The sequence below is a fragment of the Eurosta solidaginis genome, chromosome 1 (genome assembly GCF_040869045.1).
Source record: "Eurosta solidaginis isolate ZX-2024a chromosome 1, ASM4086904v1, whole genome shotgun sequence".
Classification (NCBI taxonomy): Eukaryota; Metazoa; Arthropoda; class Insecta; order Diptera; family Tephritidae; genus Eurosta; species Eurosta solidaginis.
In genome coordinates, this window is record NC_090319.1 from 366001764 (window position 1) to 366022405 (window position 20642).

Sequence of the window (20642 nt, forward strand, 5' to 3'; positions counted from 1 at the left end):
CCAAAATATTTTGATGTCACTTCTACCGGACTGTATGTAAATTTGTTCGAAATATGAGCCAAATCGGACATCATAGGTCGCTTTCTATTCATGTATGTATTATGTGTTCCAATCGATTCCACGATTTTTTTGAATATCTCGATCTTTGTGCCACCTAGCGGCGTTTTTTTCATAGGTCAATTTCTATTCTTGAATGTATTATGTGTTCCAAATATGAGCCAAATCGGACCACAAATACGATTTTTGTGCATATCTCGATGCTTGCGCCACATAGCGGCGATTTTTTTCATAGGTCGCTTTTTATTCTTGTATTTATTATGTGTTCCAAATATGAGCCAAATCGGACCACAAATACGACTTTTGATCTCGATCCTTGCGCCACCTAGCAGCGATTTTTTTCATAGGTCGCTTTCTATTCTTGTATCTATTATGTGTTCCGAATATGAGCCAAATCGGACCACAAATACGATTATTGTTGCATTGTCATCGGGTTCTGAACTATATTCCAAGTTTCAAGCTTATCGGGAAGTTACTTAAATTTCAATTACAAAATTCGTTCACAACGGCCTGCCTGTCAAGTCATCTAAATAAAACCGTTTAAAAATGGCTTATCGGCACGTTATTGTTCTAACAAAATTTTTTTATCTGGTTCGCATTTCCAGGAAATTCCCATTTTATTTTTAGGCGATTTCCTAAAAAATGTGTCCACTGTGCGTTGGTGTATATTTGGAGCAATGAGTGACTGTGTTACTAGTCAGACATCGAGTCCCGAAGATCTTTTGCAATCCGGGGATTTCGGGATTTGAAGTGACAGCCCAGGGATCCCGGTATTTTCCGGAATCATCCAGAGACTGCGACCGTTCAATTTTGTTTAAAAAAATAACACAGGCCTACAAAATTTAACCAACATTCAGACCCAGAAACAAACTATATATTTCCGAAGGTTTGTGATGCGCTGAATCCAACTCTGACCTCAGAATTGCTCTATCAGCTCTGATTTTCGAGATATCCTAACCTAAAAGTGCAAAAACCACCGTTTTTGCCCATATTTGAGGTTATGTAGCCTTGCAGATGTTTTCTTGCACCAAAATTAAAGGATGGCATCTCAGGCATGCTTAACCAACGAAACGATATCATTTCGTTACGATAATCAACGTTAATAAACGAAACGAAGTCATTTCGTTTCGTTTATTAACGTTAAGATCGTCAAATTAACGAAATGATTTCGTTTCGTTTTCTGCCATATCCAAACGAAATCAAATCGTTTATGTTGATTATTAATTTCAAACTATGCTGGCAAAGCTGATTGATATCGGAGTCATTAAAGGTGAAAGCATTAGCCAAGCTGATTGCAACTTTTCTCATGAATTTTGACAGTACAAACATTTCTCAGAGTATTTTTGACATTACCACCAACGAATTACACAAACAAATTACATAGAGTTTGTGTGTGTATGTGCGCTCGTTGTTGCCACCTTACGGCTTCACCATGGCTATATCATTGCCAGCACAATTCAAACATAAAGTATCACGTTTTTGTTAACGTTTTTAACGTTAACGAAAGCTTTTCGTTTCGGTTAAAAACGAGATACAATTTATCTTGATAATTTCTTTATCGATAATATTTCGAAGTGTTTCAACGGAAACGGTGGAAATTTTTTGATAAACGATTAGCTTAACGTTAAGGTACATCCCTGTGGCATCTTTAAATACAAGTTTTCTTCTTTCAAATGGCGTTGAGTTTGCTCAAATAAAATTTTTTTCGCCGAGATATCGCATTTTGAAATTTTCATGTTTCACAGTAGGGGTGGTTTCCAGGGGTTAGGGGATACGGAAGTTGATGGGTTAACAGTTAAGTTGGTTAGCCCACTTGTGGTGTCAGATATCTAGATAAATAAGACTTATTTTAAGAAAAATATGCAAGTAAACGCTGTCCCTAGGGTTAAGTGGGTTAGCCTGCTTGCGGTATGATAGGTGTCGTTTCTAGGGGTGAAGGCTGTGTGTGATTCGGTACCCGAGGGTTAGATAGTGTAGGGTCGTGGTGAGTTAGCACACTTACGGTGTGAGACAAAATTTTAAGAAAACAAGTAAAGGTGTCTAAGTTCGGGTATAACCGAACATTATATACTCAGCGTGAGCTTCAATTGTACATTTCATTTCAGATAAATTACTTTTCTACATAACACGTGGCACCGCCCGTTTAAAAAAATGTCTTCCCATTTCCTCTTACAATAAAGCTTGATAAGTGAAATATCATTGACTCAAAACTATTTTTTGCTAAGTTATAGCTTATTATTTTCGCCTACGACCCTTTTAAAAATCTTTTATATAAAAGTGGGCGTGGTCTTTAACCGATCTTGTCCATTTTTCTAGAGATATTTCCTGCTATAGGGAAAATTTGTGTACCAAATTTTATTACGATTTGTTAATTTTTCTTCGAGTTATGGCTCCCGAACCATAGAAAATTTCTTAGTCATAAAAGGGGCGGTGTCGCACCCATTTTCAAAAATTTTAGTATTTTCCAATTTAATGTTATAATTCAATTTAGAAAGTCAAATTCCATTGATACAAAGCTCTTTTTCGTTAAGATATAGCTTATTATTTTCGTCTACGACCCTTTTAAAAATCTTTTAAATAAAAGTGGGCGTGTCCTTAACCGATTTCGTCCATTTTGTCTAGAAATATTTCTTGCTATATGGAAAGTTTGTGTACTCAATTTTATTACGATCCGTTAATTTTTCTTCGAGTTATGGCTCCCGAAACATAGAAAATTGCTTAGTCATAAAAGGGGCGGTGCCACGCCATTTTTTTAAATTTGAAGTTTTTCCTATTTATTGTTATAAATCCACTTGATAAGTGAAACACCATTGATATAAAGATCTTTTCTTGCAAAGATATAACTTATTTTATTCGTCCACGACCCTTTTAAAAATCTTTTATATAAAAGTGAGCGTGGTCCTTAACCGATTTCTTTAATTTTTCTTCAAAGCATTTCTTATAGTAAAGGCAACCTCTCTGCCGAATTTTGTTACGATTGGTTTAATGATTTTTGATTTATGATCAATAATATTTGTAAAATTGATTTTATCACAAGTGGGGGGTGCCACACCCAATTTAAGATTTTTTTTTCAAATTTTTATCAAGAGTCTCAATATCAGTCCACACGTCAAATTTCAACATTCTAGGTGTATTATTTACTAAAGGTTTTTTGTGTTTTCCAAAATGTTATATATATAAAAAATGGGCGTGATTATCATCCGATTTCGCTCATTTTCAATACCAATCTATTCTGGGTCTAGATAAGCTCGTGTACCAAATTTGGTGAAGATATCTCAATATTTATTCAAGTTATCGAGTTAACGGACAGACGGACGGACGGACATGGCTCAATAAAATTTTTTTTTCGATACTGATGATTTTGATATATGGAAGTCTATATCTATCTCGAATCCTTTATACCTGTACAACCAACTGTTATCCAATCAAAGCTATAATACCCTGTGTGCAAGTACAGCGGGTATAAAAATGTATAAGAGAAATGCCTGTTTCTTCTGAAATCGGATCATTGAAATTTGAAACGTATAAACGTAAATCGTATTTTACCTGGAAAAGAAGATTTATTGTGGTTTGGAATTGAAACTTAAAAAAATAAACCAAATTAAGATATTAAATTTGTATTATGAAATGCCGAAGAAATCCCGGACCCCGGCGAAGTGGCTCGGAATGCCCGAGATTCGGGATCGGGGTTCGCGGGACTCGATGCCAGTAAGCAATTAACCCATCGCATTTTTTGTTGTTTAACTAAAATAAAATAATTTTAATAAGCGTTAATTAAACGAACCTGAAAACAGTGTATTAGTTTGCCCAAAGCATTGTGTGCATTTTTATTATCGGCAAAATGTTGCTGCAAATCCCATAAGGACATGGCGAAGGCGCTGCAGAAGCGGAAAAGAAGAAAAAATTGATAACATACATTATGTGTAATTGGAAACTAACAAAGAGCGATTCAAGAAAAATTTTTCAAAAAGAGTAAATAAGATTTAAATTATTGTGTCAGCAGGTTACCTCTGGTTCTTTACATACTCCTTGCCCGAATCCACAGCTACAGTGCAGAGTTTGATTATTTTCTCAAGCCGTTGCTCCAAGTGTTCAATATCAGTCTCTTCTTTAGAAATGAATTGTCTGCAAAAAAAGTAAATCAAAATAAAACAAATATAAGCATGTGAACATAAGCAAGCACAGAACTCGGTGGAGGTTTGGTTGGGTGTTTTTTGCCGAAAACCTAAACAAAACAAAAACAATATCGCGACGACAGCAAAACAGAAATTGAGCAATAATGGGAAAGTGAAGGTTTATGCTCGTGGCGCATATGCAAAAAAGCTGTCAAATCGATTAACATCAATGGCTTCAGCGAAGTGTGTGCAGTGCGGCGAATTGTGGGCTGGCATGCTTAATGATTTGTGTTGTCAAAATCAGTCAAAGTTATGATAGATGAACAAGAAACTGAAATTGGGTAAATAAAGAGATAAAGGTGGTGAAGAAGTCAACTCCGTCCAAAAAATAACATATTTTGTTTCAGGGGAAGAGGGTGGGGGAATGATCCCGGAATAGTTACCATATAATCCTAAAAACAATGCCAAAATTATCTTGGAAGTAGTCTCGAGGAAATACTACTGAAATATGTACTTCCAAAATGACCTGTTGTTGTTGTTGTTGTTGTTGTAGCAGTGCTTCGCCCCACCTAACAGACGCGACCGATCACAAACTGTCATCAATATCCTCTAACGGGAGTCCAAGGAAACTTGCTGTTTCAACAGGGGTGGACCATAGGGAAAGGGGTGTTAGAGGCGTTGGTTCCACATTACAATTAAAGAGATGGTTGGTGTCATGTGGGGACACATTGCAAGCGGGGCATACATTTTGTATGTCGGGGTTGATTCTGGATATGTAAGAGTTTAACCTGTTACAGTATCCAGAACGAAGTTGAGCCAGAGTGACACGCGTTTCCCTGGGGAGTATGCGTTCCTCTTCCGCAAGTTTTGGATACTTTACTTTGAGTACTGGGTTCACCGGGCAATTCCCGGCATAAAGGTCCGACGCCTGTTTGTGGAGTTCACCAAGGACCTGCTTGTGTTTTTTCGCTTCATACGGCTGTGTTCTCAGATGCCGTATTTCCTCAAAATGCTTACGGAGATGACTCCTTAAGCCCCTATGCGGTGCTGGCTCGTCAATCAGATGTCTGTTGGGATGCCCAGGTTTCTGGGTATTCAACAGGAACTGTTTGGTCAGCATCTCGTTTCTTTCCCTGATGGGGAGTATTCTCGCCTCATTATGTAGATGGTGTTCTGGGGACATAAGAAGACAGCCCGTTGCAATTCTGAGAGCAGTATTTTGGCAGGCCTGTAGCTTCTTCCAGTGGGTAATTTTTAGGCTTGGCGACCATATGGGTGACGTGTAGCACGTAATCGGCTGGCTAATTGCTTTGTATGTAGTCATGAGCGTTTCTTTATCTTTTCCCCAGGTACTGCCAGCAAGGGATTTGAGGATTTTGTTACGGCTCTGAATTCTCGGAACAATTGCGGCTGCGTGCTCACCGAAATGTAGATCCTGATCAAACGTCACACCCAAGATTTTGGGGTGTAGGACAGTCGGTAGCGTAGAGCCATCGACGTGGATGTTCAAAATGGTCGACATTTGGGACGTCCATGTTGTAAATAAGGTCGCGGAAGATTTAGTCGGTGATAATGCCAGGTTTCGCGAGGCGAAAAAACTGGAGATATCAGGGAGGTAGCCGTTTATTTTATTGCATAGCTCATCGATCTGTGGGCCTGGGCCTGTGGCCATTACTGTGCAGTCATCGGCGTAGGAAACGATTGTGACTCCTTCCGGTGGTGAAGGTAGTTTAGATATGTAGAAATTAAACAAAAGTGGGGATAGGACACCACCCTGTGGCACCCCTTGTTTAATTCTCCTTGGCTTTGAAGTTTCGTTTCTAAATAGCACCGATGCCTGCCGACCACCCAGATAATTTGCGGTCCACCTTTTAAGACATGGGGGAAGGGTAGACCCTTCCAGGTCTTGCAGTAACGAACCGTGGTTGACCGTATCAAAAGCTTTTGATAGGTCTAGCGCTACGAGTACTGTTCTATGGTGGGGGTTTTGATTTAAACCGCAATTTATCTGGGTACTAATGGCATTTAGCGCGGAGGTAGTGCTATGGAGTTTTCTGAAGCCATGCTGATGGGAGGCTAGTTGCAAATTTGCTTGGAAATAAGGGAGCAAAATGGCTTCGAGCGTCTTTGCTACTGGCGATAGGAGAGATATCGGACGATACGACTCTCCTATGTTAGCTGGTTTACCAGGCTTTAGTAGCGGGACCACCTTGGCCATTCTCCATTTCTCGGGTATGACAAAGGTGGAAAGAGACAGGTTGAAGACCTGCGCTAAATATTTGAAACCCTCTTTCCCTAGGCTTTTAAGCATCGGCATGGCTATGCCGTCTGGGCCCACTGCTTTGGATGGTTTAGCGCGACCAATGGCGTCCTCAACCTCTTTAGCGGTGATGGTGATTGGTGACGCGCTGAATTTGTGTTTATGTGCGTGTCTGTTGGCCCTCCGTCTAACTTTGTCGACCGTAGAATGCATTATATATTGTCGGCAGAAAGCGCTCGCGCATTTTTTCGCATCCGACAGCACTTTGTCGCCAAAGGCGATGGAAACTTTGTCTTTGTGCTTAGTCGGATTCGATAGGGACTTTACGGTGGACCAAAGTTTACCCACACCGGTAGAGAGGTTACAACCTCTTAGGTGCTCCTCCCATTTCGCCCGCTTGTGTTCATCCACAAGCAATCTGATGCGTTGGTTTATATCCCTTATTTGGGGGTCGCCTGGATCAAGCTGCCTTATAAGGTCCCGTTCTCTCGCTAAGTTTGCGGCCTCCGCCGGGAAGTGGGGCCGGATTTCGGGAATTCTCCCGGCGGGAATGAAACGTGCCGAGGCGGATTCAATGACCTTGCGAAAGGCACGCTCCCCTTGGCGGGCATCAGTCGGGATAGGGAGGGCAGCAAAGAGGTTGTCTGTAAAGGATTTATATTCTCCCCACTTTCCTTTTTTAAAGTTTATGAAAGTGCGTTTTTCGGTGACGATGAAGTCGGCGGTAAGCTCGAGCGAAACAAGTATAGGCAGGTGGTCGGATGCCAATGATACCATCGGCTGCCAATTGACGCAGTTTACGAGTTCTGCGCTCACGATTGAGATATCTGGCGAACTGTGACAGCTTCCTACCATACGTGTGGGGGCGTCTCCGTTTATTGTGCAGAACGTCGTTTCTTCTATTTGATCCGCCAACATCTCGCCCCTACTGTCCGCCCGCAAATTTGAATGCCATAGATCATGATGGGCATTGAAGTCGCCTAAAATAATGCGATTGTTTCCAGTGAGTAAGGCTCTAATATTAGGGTGGTATCCACCGGGGCAACAGGTGGCAGGGGGGATGTAGATGTTGATGATTTCTAGGTTTGCATCGCCTGACCGGACAGATAGGCCTTGACGTTCTAGGACGTTGTCCCTGCGGTCGATGCCAGGATCAAATATGTGATATTGCACAGAGTGGTGTATTATAAACGCGAGGCCGCCTCCATTTCCGCTCTCGCGATCTTTTCTGTGGACATTATACCCAGAGCAGGACTGCAATGCAGATCGTGCTGTGAGTTTAGTCTCTTGAATCGCAGCAATGCGGATGTTGTGCCGCTTCATGAAATTGACTATCTCCGTAATCTTCCCAGTTAGTCCATTACAGTTTAACTGCAGAATTCTGAAGTGCATGAGGGGAGACGTCGCCACTCTGGGGGTAAGTGACGGGTGACTACGCCTGGGTTCAGGAAGGCCAGGACGCAATTGCAAAATGACCTCGAAAACAATCCTGAAACGATACCAAAAGCAACCCTCAAACTATCTGGAGAGAGTTCCAAAATAGTCATTAAAGGAAAACGAAACAGTCCCGAAATGTTTCAAAGATGATCACGAAATCGTAACAATCTTTGTTGACAGCCAAGCCGCCTTAAGGGCATTAGAGTCCAACATGATAAAATCGGACATCGTGCGGAGGTGTAGAGCCTCTTTGGCTTCTATAAGTCATCTCAATGTCTTCCTTTGCTGGGTCCCTGGTATTGAAGCGAATGAACTCACGGATGAGATGGCTGGGAAAGACCACCAGCGGGTTAGGGGGTTAGAATATACCCGCGGTAGGTATGCCTGTCGTAAAAGGCGACTAAAATACCAGATTCAAGGGGTTGTGTAGCGCAATCCTTTCAGGTTGCCAGCGCAATATATAGCTTCTCCAAACCCAATTGTCAACTTCACCTATCCTTGGCGAATCTTGTTTCATTAACAGCCAAGGATCTGGCGACCCCGAACTCCTCATGGATCTAGAGGGTGGGAGGGTGGTATGGCCAAGAAGGTCGCATGTGGTCATAACAAATCGTTCCCGAGATGGTCGGGCTTGGTACCGGAACGTACCGGATCTGCAACCGGCAAAGGACTATCAACATCGAGCCTTGGGGAGCCAAGGCCTTCGGGTGTCCTTATCGCTACAACAACAACAACATGGCTAGGAAAGGTTCCGACTTAGACATAAATGAGGTGGACAGCTCCGTCCGACCACCGCTGAGTTATCTCCTAGGGAGAATCGACGACTATGAGAAGGGGGCAACGGACTTGCTATGGACCAATAGGGTTGACTGCGAAGTCTCAAGGTCCTTATGGCCATGCTTGGATAGGAAAGGCACCAGCTTCCTTCTGAAACTGAACAAATCTGCAGCGAGGGTACTTACGAGTGTCATCACAGGTCATTGTGCTATCGCACCAATGCTCCGACGGTGGCGAATACCAACAAGCTCCCTCCGCAGAAGCTGTCAAGATGAGGATGAAGAGCAGCCGATCTACCACTTTATCTGCCGATGTCCGGCGCTTTAAAGAATAAGTCTCAGATTTCGGGGCTCAGGCTTCTTCGACAGCCTGGCAGAGGTTGGGAAGATGGACGTCTCGCTTCTTCTTGGGCTCATCAGGGAAAGCAAGTGGTTCGTTGAGGACCACTAGGAGGTAATGGGGCTAAACGAATTTGCCGCCACCCTGTACTTACTGAGGTCACTTACAATGGACAAAAATGTCTCCGAGTGGAAGTGTGGGTAACACTCAAGCACGCCCTCTTAACCTAACCTAATCTAGTCACGAAATTATTTTGAAGTGTTCCTGAACGGAGATAGTTCCGAAGAGCGCTAAAAAGAGTCCCGAAAACAATTCCAAAATGATTCGTGCATAGTCCAGTAACTAGTCCTTAAACCAACCCAAAATTACCCATAAAATATTCCCAAACAGATCCCAAAATAGTCCCGATAGGAGTATCCAAGTCATTCGGAGATATTTCGAAATGATTCCGAAATGAGCTCAAAACATCCCAGTGAAAGCCTCGAAATGATCCGGAAATTAATCTCAAATAGTCCTTTTTTGCTTTGGAACAATTTTTGACGTGAGTAAAGCTGGCAGACCCAAGTGCTCAAAAATACGTTTAAGTTGTTTGAGAATTAAGTGCATTTTAGGTGCTATTTAGGGCCACAAAAGATAATTTAGGTGCTCATTTGGTTTTCGAGATATTCGCAAAAAAGCGTGGGTCTGCTAGGTTAACGTCAAGCTAACAGACCCACAACTTAAATTTCATTTTATTTTAAATAAAAAATATATCAAAATTAGGAGCTATTTAGGTGCTTTTTAGGGCCACAAAAGATAATTTAGGTTTTCATTTAGTTTTCGAGATATTCGCAAAAAAGTGTGGGTCTGCTAGGTTAACGTCAAGCTAGCAGACCCACAACTTAAATTTCATTTTATTTTAAATAAAAAATATATCAAAATTAGGAGCTATTTAGGTGCTTTTTAGGGCCACAAAATATAATTTAGGTGTTCATTTCGTTTTCGCGATATTCGCAAAAAAGTGTGGGTCTGATAGGTTAACGTCAAGCTAGCAGACCCACAACTAAAATTTCATTTTATTTTAAATAAAAAATATACCAAAATTAGGAGCTATTTAGGTGCTTTTTAGGGCCACAAAATATAATTTAGGTTTTCATTTCGTTTTCGAGATATTCGCAAAAAAGCGTTGGTCTACTAGCTTGACGTTAACCTAGCAGACCCACGCTTTTTTGCGAATATCTCGAAAACGAAATGAAAACCTAAATTATCTTTTGTGGCCCTAAAAAGCACCTAAATAGCTCCTAATTTTGATATATTTTTTTATTTAAAATAAAATGAAATTTAAGTTGTGGGTTTGCTAGCTTGACGTTAACCTAGCAGACCCACACTTTTTTGCGAATATCTCGAAAACGAAATGAAAACCTAAATTATATTTTGTGGCCCTAAAAAGCACCTAAGTAGCTCCTAATTTTGATATATTTTTTATTTAAAATAAAATGAAATTTAAGTTGTGGGTCTGCTAGCTTGACGTTAACCTAGCAGACCCACACTTTTTTGCGAATATCTCGAAAACTAAATGAAAACCTAAATTATCTTTTGTGGCCCTAAAAAGCACCTAAATAGCTCCTAATTTTGATATATTTTTTATTTAAAATAAAATGAAATTTAAGTTGTGGGTCTGCTAGGTTAATGTGGACGCTTTTTTGCGAATATCTCGAAAACCAAATGAGCACCTAAATTATCTTTTGTGGCCCTAAATAGCACCTAAAATGCACTTAATTCTCAAACAACTTAAACGTATTTTTGAGCACTTGGGTCTGCCAGCTTTACTCACGTCAATTTTTGGATTTTTTGGATTTGGTTTTTTTTTTTGGAAAAGACGTGATTCCAAGCCACCCGCGCAAAATGACTGGAGCTGGTGATTGATTCCCCATTTACCCTTAAAACTTTTTACAGTGCTGTGCATATACATTCAGGTATAATCCTTGGTCACATGAATTTATCATATCTTCCAAAGAAAAATATAAAGTACTCTAACTTTTTGTGTATTTTGCATATAATAAAGTGCTTCTGGCACTATGGAGCAGAGATATGTGGCGCCGATAAAAGCAGCCGCCGACGCCGTTTATCTCGTTTCGGACACAGTTGTTGTAGTTACTCCATACCAGGGCTACCAACCCTCAGGTTTTCGCCCGGGGACTCAATGGGGTGTCAATACTCTTTTGAAATGATTTAAACCTCATACTTAAGTTGAAGATATAAATGCGTATGAAAAGAGTTTGAAAAATCACTTGGCCTTATATTCAAAACTCTGTTGCTTGTTTGCGAAACTATAAAATATCGTCTCAAATGTTTATTTCGATTTTCGCACTTGATCATTATCAAAACCCCAGTCTCCCGGTTTGACATTTCTTAAAGTTGGCGGCCCTATAGTGAATCACATTGGTAACCTATCAACCAAGTTTAAATATAAACAACACGTTACCGCCCTGTTATAAATATGGATATGTATGACCTTCGCAAGAAGACTAATAGTGGTAAAGCAAAAGCTTTCGAACAAATGACCGGTTGTGCTTCTACCCTAACGTGGTGGACAGTCGAACTAGTCGGAAAACTGAAGCTACGCGGCCATCCATAATGAATTCTTATATCATAAGGCCGGGAAAAAAGTGTGGACTGAGCATATAGCCATTAACATTTTTTAACCTAAAATTGGTCGACTCTCATTTAAAATATCGTTTTGGTTTAACGAAGGCTATTGAAATGTGAAGTGTTTCGAACACTAACGTCTGCAAATTTTGACCAACATTTTAATAATTTTGTTGTTGTTGTATTAACGACAAAGACACTCCCCGAAGGTTTTGGGGAGTGTTATCGATTTTAAAAGTCCTTTTCCGGATATAAATCCGGTACGTTCCGGTAACAAAGCACCATAAATGTACAAGCACTGCTACAACAACAACCACAACAACGTACAAGCCCGCTTCCCAAGGCAGTCGGTTCTATGAACTGGAGCGACTCGGGATTTTTCCAGACTAAGGACTGCCAGTCGCTCCTTCGCTCCGCCAACCGGCGCCAATTGGTCACACCAAGGGAGTTTAAATCGTTTTCCACGTGGTCCTTCCAACGGAGTGGGGGCCGCCCTCTACCTCTGTTTCCATAGGCGGGTTCCGATAGAAACACTTTCTTGGCCGGAGCGTCATCTTTCATTCGCATAACATGGCCTAGCAGCCGCTGCGTTTTAATTCGCTGGACTATGTTCAACGGGACTGCTCCATATTTTCTTGCTCCGGGAAGGTATCGAACCCAATCCGGGTCCGTCTCCTGACCCCGGTCCTGAGAAATGGTTTTGCTGAGTCTGCCGGAAAAGAATCTTTTTAGGACGGTCATACTCTTGTCAGTGTGTCTCGTGTAAGGGATGGTTGCATCGGACAGGTTGTTCCGGGCTAGATCCCAAAACCAGACGTCTACGTAACTTCTATAAATCTTTTGTGGCTGCCTTGGACGGTACCACTTCTTAGATGTTCTGGTCTCCCCCCGACGGGTTTCATTGCGCCATGTTGCCAGGCCGCATACCCAAATACACCGGGTACCTCAATGCTTACCCAAGGACGTCCAGTCCCAGGGCCACAACAGCAGTTGCGTCCTAGCCTTTCACAACCCAGGCGTACCCACCCGTCACTTACTCCCAGAGTGACGACGTCTCCCCCGTTGCATTTCAGACTTCTGCAGTTAAACTGTAATGGATTAACTGGGAAGATCACGGAGATAGTCGACTTCATGAACCGGTACAACATCCGCATTGCTGCGATTCAAGAGACTAAACTCACAGCAAGATCTGCATTGTTCTGGGTATAATGCCCACAGAAAAGATCGCGAGAGCGGAAATAGAGGCGTCCTCGCGTTTATCATACACCACACTGTGCAATATCATATATTTGATCCCGACATCGACCGAAGGGACAATGTCTTAGAACGTGAAGGCTTATCTGTTCGGTGAGGTGATGCAAACATGGAAATCATCAACATCTACATCCCTCCTGCCCCCTGTTGCCCCAGTGGATACCGCCTTAATATTAGCGCCTTACTCACTGGCAATACTCGCATTATCTTAGGCGATTTCAATGCCCATCACGATCTATGGCATTCAAACTTGCAGGCAGACAGTATGGGTGAGTAGTTGGCGCCCCTATCGAATCCGTCTAGGCACAATGACAAAGTTTCCATGGCCTTCGGCGATAAAGTGCTGTCGGATGCAAAAAATGTGCGAGCGCTTTCTGCCGACAATATATAATGCAACACATAAACATAAATTCAGCGCGTCTCCAATTACCATCACCGCCAAAGAGGTTGAGGATGCCATCGGTCATGCTAAACCATCCAAAGCAGTGGGCCCAGACGGCATAGCCATGCCGATGCTTAAAAGCCTAGGGAAAGAGGGTTTCAAATATTTAGCGCATGTCTTCAACCTGTCTCTTTCCACCTTTGTCATTCCCGAAAAATGGAAAATGGCCAAGGTGGCCCGCTACTAAAGCCTGGGAAACCAGCTAACATAGGAGAGTCATATCGACCGATATCTCTCCTATCGCCAGTAGCCAAGACGCTTGAAGCCATTTTGCTCCCTTACTTCAAAGCAAATTTGCAGCTAGCCTGTTGTTGTTGTTGTTGTAGCAATGCAATGCTTCGCCCCACCTAACAGCCGCGACCGATCACAAATTGTCATCAATATCCTCTAACGGGAGCCCAAGGAAACTTGCCGTTTCAACAGGGGTGGACCATAAGGAAAGGGGTGTTAGAGGCGTTGGTTCCACATTACAATTAAAGAGATGGTTGGTGTCATGTTGGGACACATTGCAAGCGGGGCATACATTTTGTATGTCGGGGTTGATTCTGGATAGGTAAGAGTTTAATCTGTTACAGTATCCAGAACGAAGTAGAGCAAGAGTGACACGCGTTTCCCTGGGGAGTATGCGTTCCTCTTCCGCAAGTTTTGGATACTTTTCTTTAAGTACTGGATTCACCGGGCAATTCCTGGCATGAAGGTCCGACGCCTGTTTATGGAGTTCACCAAGGACCTGCTTGTGTTTTTTCGCTTCATACGGCTGGGTTCTCAGGTGCCGTATTTCCTCAAAATGCTTATGGAGATGACTCCTTAGGCCCCTAGGCGGTGCTGGTTCATCAATCAGATGTCTGTTGGGATGCTCAGGTTTCTGGGTATTCAACAGGAACTGTTTGGTCAGCATCTCATTTCATGTCATCAGCATGGCTTCAGAAAACTCCATAGCACCACCACCGCGCTAAATGCCATTAGCATACCCGCCTCCATAGAACAGTACTCGTTGCGCTACACCTATCAAAAACTTTTGATACGGTCAACCATGGCACGTTACTGCAAGACCTGGAAGGTTATACCCTTCCCCCATGTCTTAAAAGGTGGACCGCAAATTATCTGGGTGGTCGGCAGGCATCGGGGCAATTTAGAAACGAAGCATCAAAACCAAGAAGAATTAAACAAGGGGTGCCACAGGGTGGTGTCCTATCCCCACTTTTGTTTAATTTCAACATATCTAAACTACCTTCGCCACCAGGAGTTACAATCGTTTCCTACGCCGATGACTGCACAATAATGGCCACAGGCCCAGGCCCACAGATCGATGAGCTTTGCAACAGAATACCTCCCTGATCTCTCCAGCTTTTTCGCCTCGCGAAACCTGGCATTATCACCGACTAAATCCTCCGCGACCTTATTTACAACATGGACGTCCCAAATGTCACCATTTTGAACATCCCCGTCCATGGCACTACGCTACCGACTGTCCTACACCCCAAAATATTGGGTGTGACGTTTGATCAGGATCTACCTTTTGGTGAGCATGCAGCCGCAATTGTACCGAAAATCCAGAGCCGTAATAAAATCCTCAAATCCCTTGCTGGGAGTACTTGGGGAAAAGACAAAGAAACGCTCATTACCACATACAAAGCAATTGGCCAGCCGATTGCATGCTACACGTCCCCTATATGGTCGCCAACCCTAAAAACAACCCACTGGAAGAAGCTACAGGCCTGCCAAAATACTGCTCTCAGATCCGACACGGGCTGTCTTCTTATGTCCCCAGAACACCATCTACATAATGAGGATGGAGTATACTCCCCATCAGGGAGAGAAATGAGATGCTAACCAAACAGTTCCTGTTGAATACCCAGAAACCTTGGCATCCCAACAGACATCTGATTGATGAGCCAACACCGCCTAGGGGCTTAAGGAGTCATCTCCGTAAGCATTTTGAGGAAATACGGCACCTGAGAACTCAGCCGTATGAAGCAAAAAAAACACAAGCAGGTCCTCAGTGAACTGCACAAATAGGCATCGGACCTTTATGCCAGGAATTGCCCGGTGAATCCAGTACTCAAAGAACAGTACCCAAAACTTGGGGAATAGGAACGCATATTCCCCAGGGAAACGCGAGTCCCTCTAGCTCAACTTCGTTTTGGATACTGTAACAGGCTAAACTTTTACCTATCTAGAATCAAGCCCGACATACAAAATGTATGCCCCGCTTGCAATGTGTCCCCACATGACACCAACCATCTCTTTAATTGTAATGTGGCACCAACGCCTCTAACACCCATTTTATTATGGTCCACCCCTGTTGAAACAGCAAGTGTCCTTGGACTCCCATTAGAGGATATTGATGACAATTTGTGATCGATCGCATCTATTAGGTGGGGCGTAGCAGTGCTACAACAACAACAACAACGCTGGCGTAACGACACGTGGCGTCCCCGCAGCCTCCGGTAATGGCGACGCCATTTGTTAGAACGTGAAATTATATCTACTTTTTCATCTTAGGTCAGGTTGAACGGGCAGGTCCCAGAGAACCTCACTTCGACCGAAAGTGTGCAAAGTGTTACTAGAAGTTTGTTTGACAACCAGCTGAAAGACCATAGAATATAGAAGCATTATAGGACCTTTAATACTTGCTGTTTCTTGATGTAAAGGCTACAGTCTAAACCTGACGAACGCAGGACACGAGTACACTGATATCATTGACGACGCCTAATTTAAAAGCATATGACAACAGTAAGCAGTATCTAGTCAGAATACGCATCACGGGCCCATAGTCCCCTGTAAGTGGTAAGAGTAACTTTGTTGGTCTAAGGACGTGAGCCCTGCTCATGATCTTCAACACTTTGCAGCTAGTGCCCTTTTCAACGCCTTTCCCGCTTGGCCCTAAACTTCCACCTCTATCTTAGCTTCCCCATCGTCGCGCAGGAATGGATTTATTTTCACTTTTGTATTAGTGATTCTGTGGTCGTGGTCGCTCAAAACTAGCATGACGGAGGCTGGATTAGGTAGAAACATAAAAAAATAAATGAATGTAAGGCGCGATAACCTCCGAAGAGGTTTTAGGCCGATCTTCTCTTGCAATTTGCGTTCTTTTAATTTTTCTCACAATTTGGCGGGACGGGTCCTACTTGTTTCTCCGAACGGCATCTGCAAGGCAGATGAGTTTTTAATCATGGCAGAAATGTACTCAAAGTGCTTGCGAAACACTGCCGAGGGGCGACCCACTTAGAAACATTTTCTTCTATTTGAAAAAAATTGTTTCTAAAACTTTTATGTTGCTTTGCCCGGAGAGCGAACCCAAGATATTCTGTGTGGAAGGCGGAGCACGCTACCATCACACCACGGCGGTCGCATATAGTTCGACAGCATATAGCCCCAATTAACGAACTGAATGAACCTTCTCCATGCGGCTTTCGGACTTGCTAAGTCTACTATTGATCTTATTTTCACGATACACTAAACGAAGGAAAATACTTATGTTAAGGGCATGTTGTTGTTGTTGTTGTAGCAATGCTCGCCCCACCTAATAGCCGCGACCGATCACAAATTGTCATCAATGTCCTCTAACGGGAGTCCAAGGAAACTTGCCGTTTCAACAGGGGTGGACCATAAGGAAAGGGGTGTTAGAGGCGTTGGTTCCACATTACAATTAAAGAGATGGTTGGTGTCATGTGGGGACACATTGCAAGCGGGGCATATATTTTGTATGTCGGGGTTGATTCTGGATTGGTAAGAGTTTAACCTGTTACAGTATCCAGGACGAAGTTGAGCAAGAGTGACACGCGTTTCCCTGGGGAGTATGCGTTCCTCTTCCGCGAGTTTTGGATACTTTTCTTTAAGTACTGGGTTCACCGGGCAATTCCCGGCATAAAGGTCCGACGCCTGTTTATGGAGTTGACCAAGGACCTGCTTGTGTTTTTTCACTTCATACGGCTGGGTTCTAAGGTGCCGTATTTCCTCAAAATGCTTACGGAGATGACTTCTTAAGCCCCTAGGCGGTGCTGGTTCATCAATCAGATGTCTGTTGGGATGCCCAGGTTTCTGGGTATTCAACAGGAACTGTTTGGTCAGCATCTCATTTCTCTCCCTGATGGGGAGTATTCTCGCCTCATTATGCAGATGGTGTTCTGGGGACATAAGAAGACAGCCCGTGGCGATTCTGAGAGCAGTATTTTGGCAGGCCTGTAGCTTCTTCCAGTGGGTAATTTTTAGGCTTGGCGACCATATGGGTGACGCGTAGCACGTAATCGGTTGGCTAATTGCTTTGTATGTAGTCATGAGCGTTTCTTTAACTTTTCCCCAGGTACTGCCAGCGAGGGATTTGAGGATTTTGTTACGGCTCTGAATTCTCGGAACAATTGCAGCTGCGTGCTCACCAAAATGTAGATCCTGATCAAACGTCACACCCAAGATTTTGGGGTTTAGGACAGTCGGTAGCGTAGTGCCATCGACGTGGATGTTCAAAATGGTCGACATTTGGGACGTCCATGTTGTAAATAAGGTTGCGGAAGATTTAGTCGGTGATAATGCCAGGTTTCGCGAGGCGAAAAAACTGGAGAGATCAGGGAGGTAGCCGTTTATTTTATTGCATAGCGCATCGATCTTTGGGCCTGGGCCTGTGGCCATTATTGTGCAGTCATCGGCGTAGGAAACGATTGTGACTCCTTCCGGTGGTGAAGGTAGCTTAGATATGTAGAAATTAAACAAAAGTGGGGATAGGACACCACCCTGTGGCACCCCTTGTTTAATTCTCCTTGGTTTTTATCCCCCCTATTGCGAGTGTCGTTTGCAGTAGATAGTCGACCGCTGAGCGATAATCGATTATCTTTATAATGTACACAAATTATGTTATATACATCGAAAAGTTGAAAAAATAGCAAAATCTGTCTTGTATAAAATAACTGTTTATAATAGTCCAAATATTTGGCGATTAATTTGTATAGTAATAATATTAAATGCAAAAAATAGAATCGACAAATTTTCGATTCTCTTCCGATCGACACTCGCAATAGGGGGGTATGTTTCGTTTCTAAATTGCACCGATGCCTGCCGACCACCCAGATAATTTGCGGCCACCTTTTAAGACATGGGGGAAGGGTTGACCCTTCCAGGTCTTGCAGTAACGAGCCATCGTTGACCGTATCAAAAGTTTTTGATAGGTCTAGCGCTACGATTACTGTTCTATGGTGGGGGTATTGATTTAAACCGCAATTTATCTGGGTGCTAATGGCATTTAGCGCGGTGGTAGTGCTATGGAGTTTTCTGAAGCCATGCTGATGAGGGGCTAGCTGCAAATTTGCATGGAAATAAGGGAGCAAAATAGCTTCAAGCGTATTTGCCACTGGCGATAGGAGAGATATCGGACGATATGACTCACCTATGTTAGCTGGTTTCCCAGGCTTTAGTAGCGGGACCACCTTGGCCATTTTCCATTTCTCGGGTATGACAAAGGTTGAAAGAGACAGGTTGAAGACATGCGCTAAATATTTGAAACCCTCTTTCCCTAGGCTTTTAAGCATCGGCATGGCTATGCCGTCTGGGCCCACTGCTTTAGATGGTTTAGCACGACCAATGGCGTCCTCAACCTCTTTAGCGGTGATGGTGATTGGTGACGCGCTGAATTTGTGTTTATGTACGTGTCTATTGGCTCTCCGTCTATCTTTGTCGACCGTAGGATGCATTATATATTGTCGGCAGAAAGCGCTCGCGCATTTTTTCGCATCCGACAGCACTTTGTCGCCAAAGGCGATGGAAACTTTGTCTTTGTGCTTAGTCGGATTCGATAGGGACTTTACGGTGGACCAAAGTTTACCCACACCGGTAGAGAGGTTACAACCTCTTAGGTGCTCCTCCCATTTCGCCCGCTTGTGTTCATCCACAAGCAATCTGATGCGTTGGTTTATATCCCTTATTTGGTGGTCGCCTGGATCAAGCTGTCTTATAAGGTCACGTTCTCTCGCTAAGTTTGCGGCCTCCGCCGGGAAGTGGGGCCGGATTTCGGGAATTCTCCCGGCGGGAATGAAATGTGCCGAGGCGGATTCAATGACCTTACGGAAGGCACGCTCCCCTTGGCGGGCATCAGTCGGGATAGGGAGGGCAGCAAAGAGGTTATCTGTAAAAGATTTATATTCTTCCCACTTTCCTTTTTTGAAGTTTATGAAAGTGCGTTTTTCAGTGACGATGAAGTCGGCGGTACGCTCGAGCGAAATAAGTATGGGCAGGTGGTCAGATGCCAATGTTACCATCGGCTGCCAGTTGACGCAGTTTACGAGTTCTGCGCTCACGATTGAGATATCTGGCGAGCTGTGACAGCTTCTTACCATACGTGTGGGGGCGTCTCCGTTTGTATTTGTATTTGTATTTTATTAAATTTTTCCTAACACAACAATTTGACAAAATTATTTTATAGTGCTAGTCAGAACAATGGCGAAAATTCAAAAAATGTTTCAATAACTTAGATAAACAATAGATAATTTGTAAAATAAAACTTAATGGTTACAATAAATTTTAAAGAGCTTAGCCTAGGGACACAGAACAGAAATAAGAATAGAGGGGACATTGCAAGGGTAGGTAGTACAGTAATAATATTAGGTTCTATCCTTTGAGGAAATAGGAGGTGGCAAGAAAAACGGATAGAAGATCAGTAAAGAGAGTCAGTTGAAGAAGGAGAGGTGAGTCAATTAAAGAACAAGATTAATTCTTTTTTGTAATGCAGTGCATTACTTATTTGTCTTATTCTGGCTGGAAGGGAGTTCCAAAGACGGATAGAAGTAACGAAGAATTGGCGTTCAGAAATTAGCATACGGTGCTTAACATGTGCAAGAACCATTGTCCTCGTAGAATGAAGAAATTGAAGCCTTCGATATAGGTAATAAGGCTCCTTCGTGTAGATTATCTTATGCAAGGTAATAAGTGTTCTAAACTTTAAATGATTGTCAAAAGAAATGTCTAGCAACTTTGCAGAATAACAGGAAACGTGATCAAGTCTATTCAGCCCGTAAACGTATCTAGCAATGTTATTGTAGGCAACATTAAGCTTCTTTTTACTCACAGCGTCACAGTTAGAAAAAATTTCACAGCCGTAGAGGAGCGTAGGTATTAAGTACGCTTTGGATAAAAGTAGTCGAATATGTAGCGGAGTGAAATACTGTGTCAACCACAGTGTACGGAGCATACCGTACACTTTTCCTACGGTTCTAAAGATATGGTCTCTCCAGGACAATGTTTTGTTAAAAACTATGCCAAGATTTCTTGCCGTGTCAACATATTCTATAACAGAATTTTCAAACATAATATTGTTTAAGCCATTTGTAGCTAGCGGCTTTCTACG

General features: G+C 42.9%; 1 protein-coding gene across 3 annotated transcripts in view; it reads right to left on the bottom strand.

The window, feature by feature from the left end:
* Positions 1 to 20642, bottom strand: part of CenB1A (Centaurin beta 1A) — a 55736-nt gene that overhangs the window by 26540 nt on the left and 8554 nt on the right. For all 3 annotated transcript variants that reach the window (XM_067762872.1, XM_067762871.1, XM_067762873.1), the window contains exons 2-3: positions 4066 to 4182; positions 3842 to 3935 (exon numbers count right to left, since the gene is read on the bottom strand). In XM_067762872.1, coding sequence (XP_067618973.1) covers positions 3842 to 3935; positions 4066 to 4182 — 211 coding nt within the window. The remainder of the gene's footprint in view (positions 1 to 3841; positions 3936 to 4065; positions 4183 to 20642) is intronic.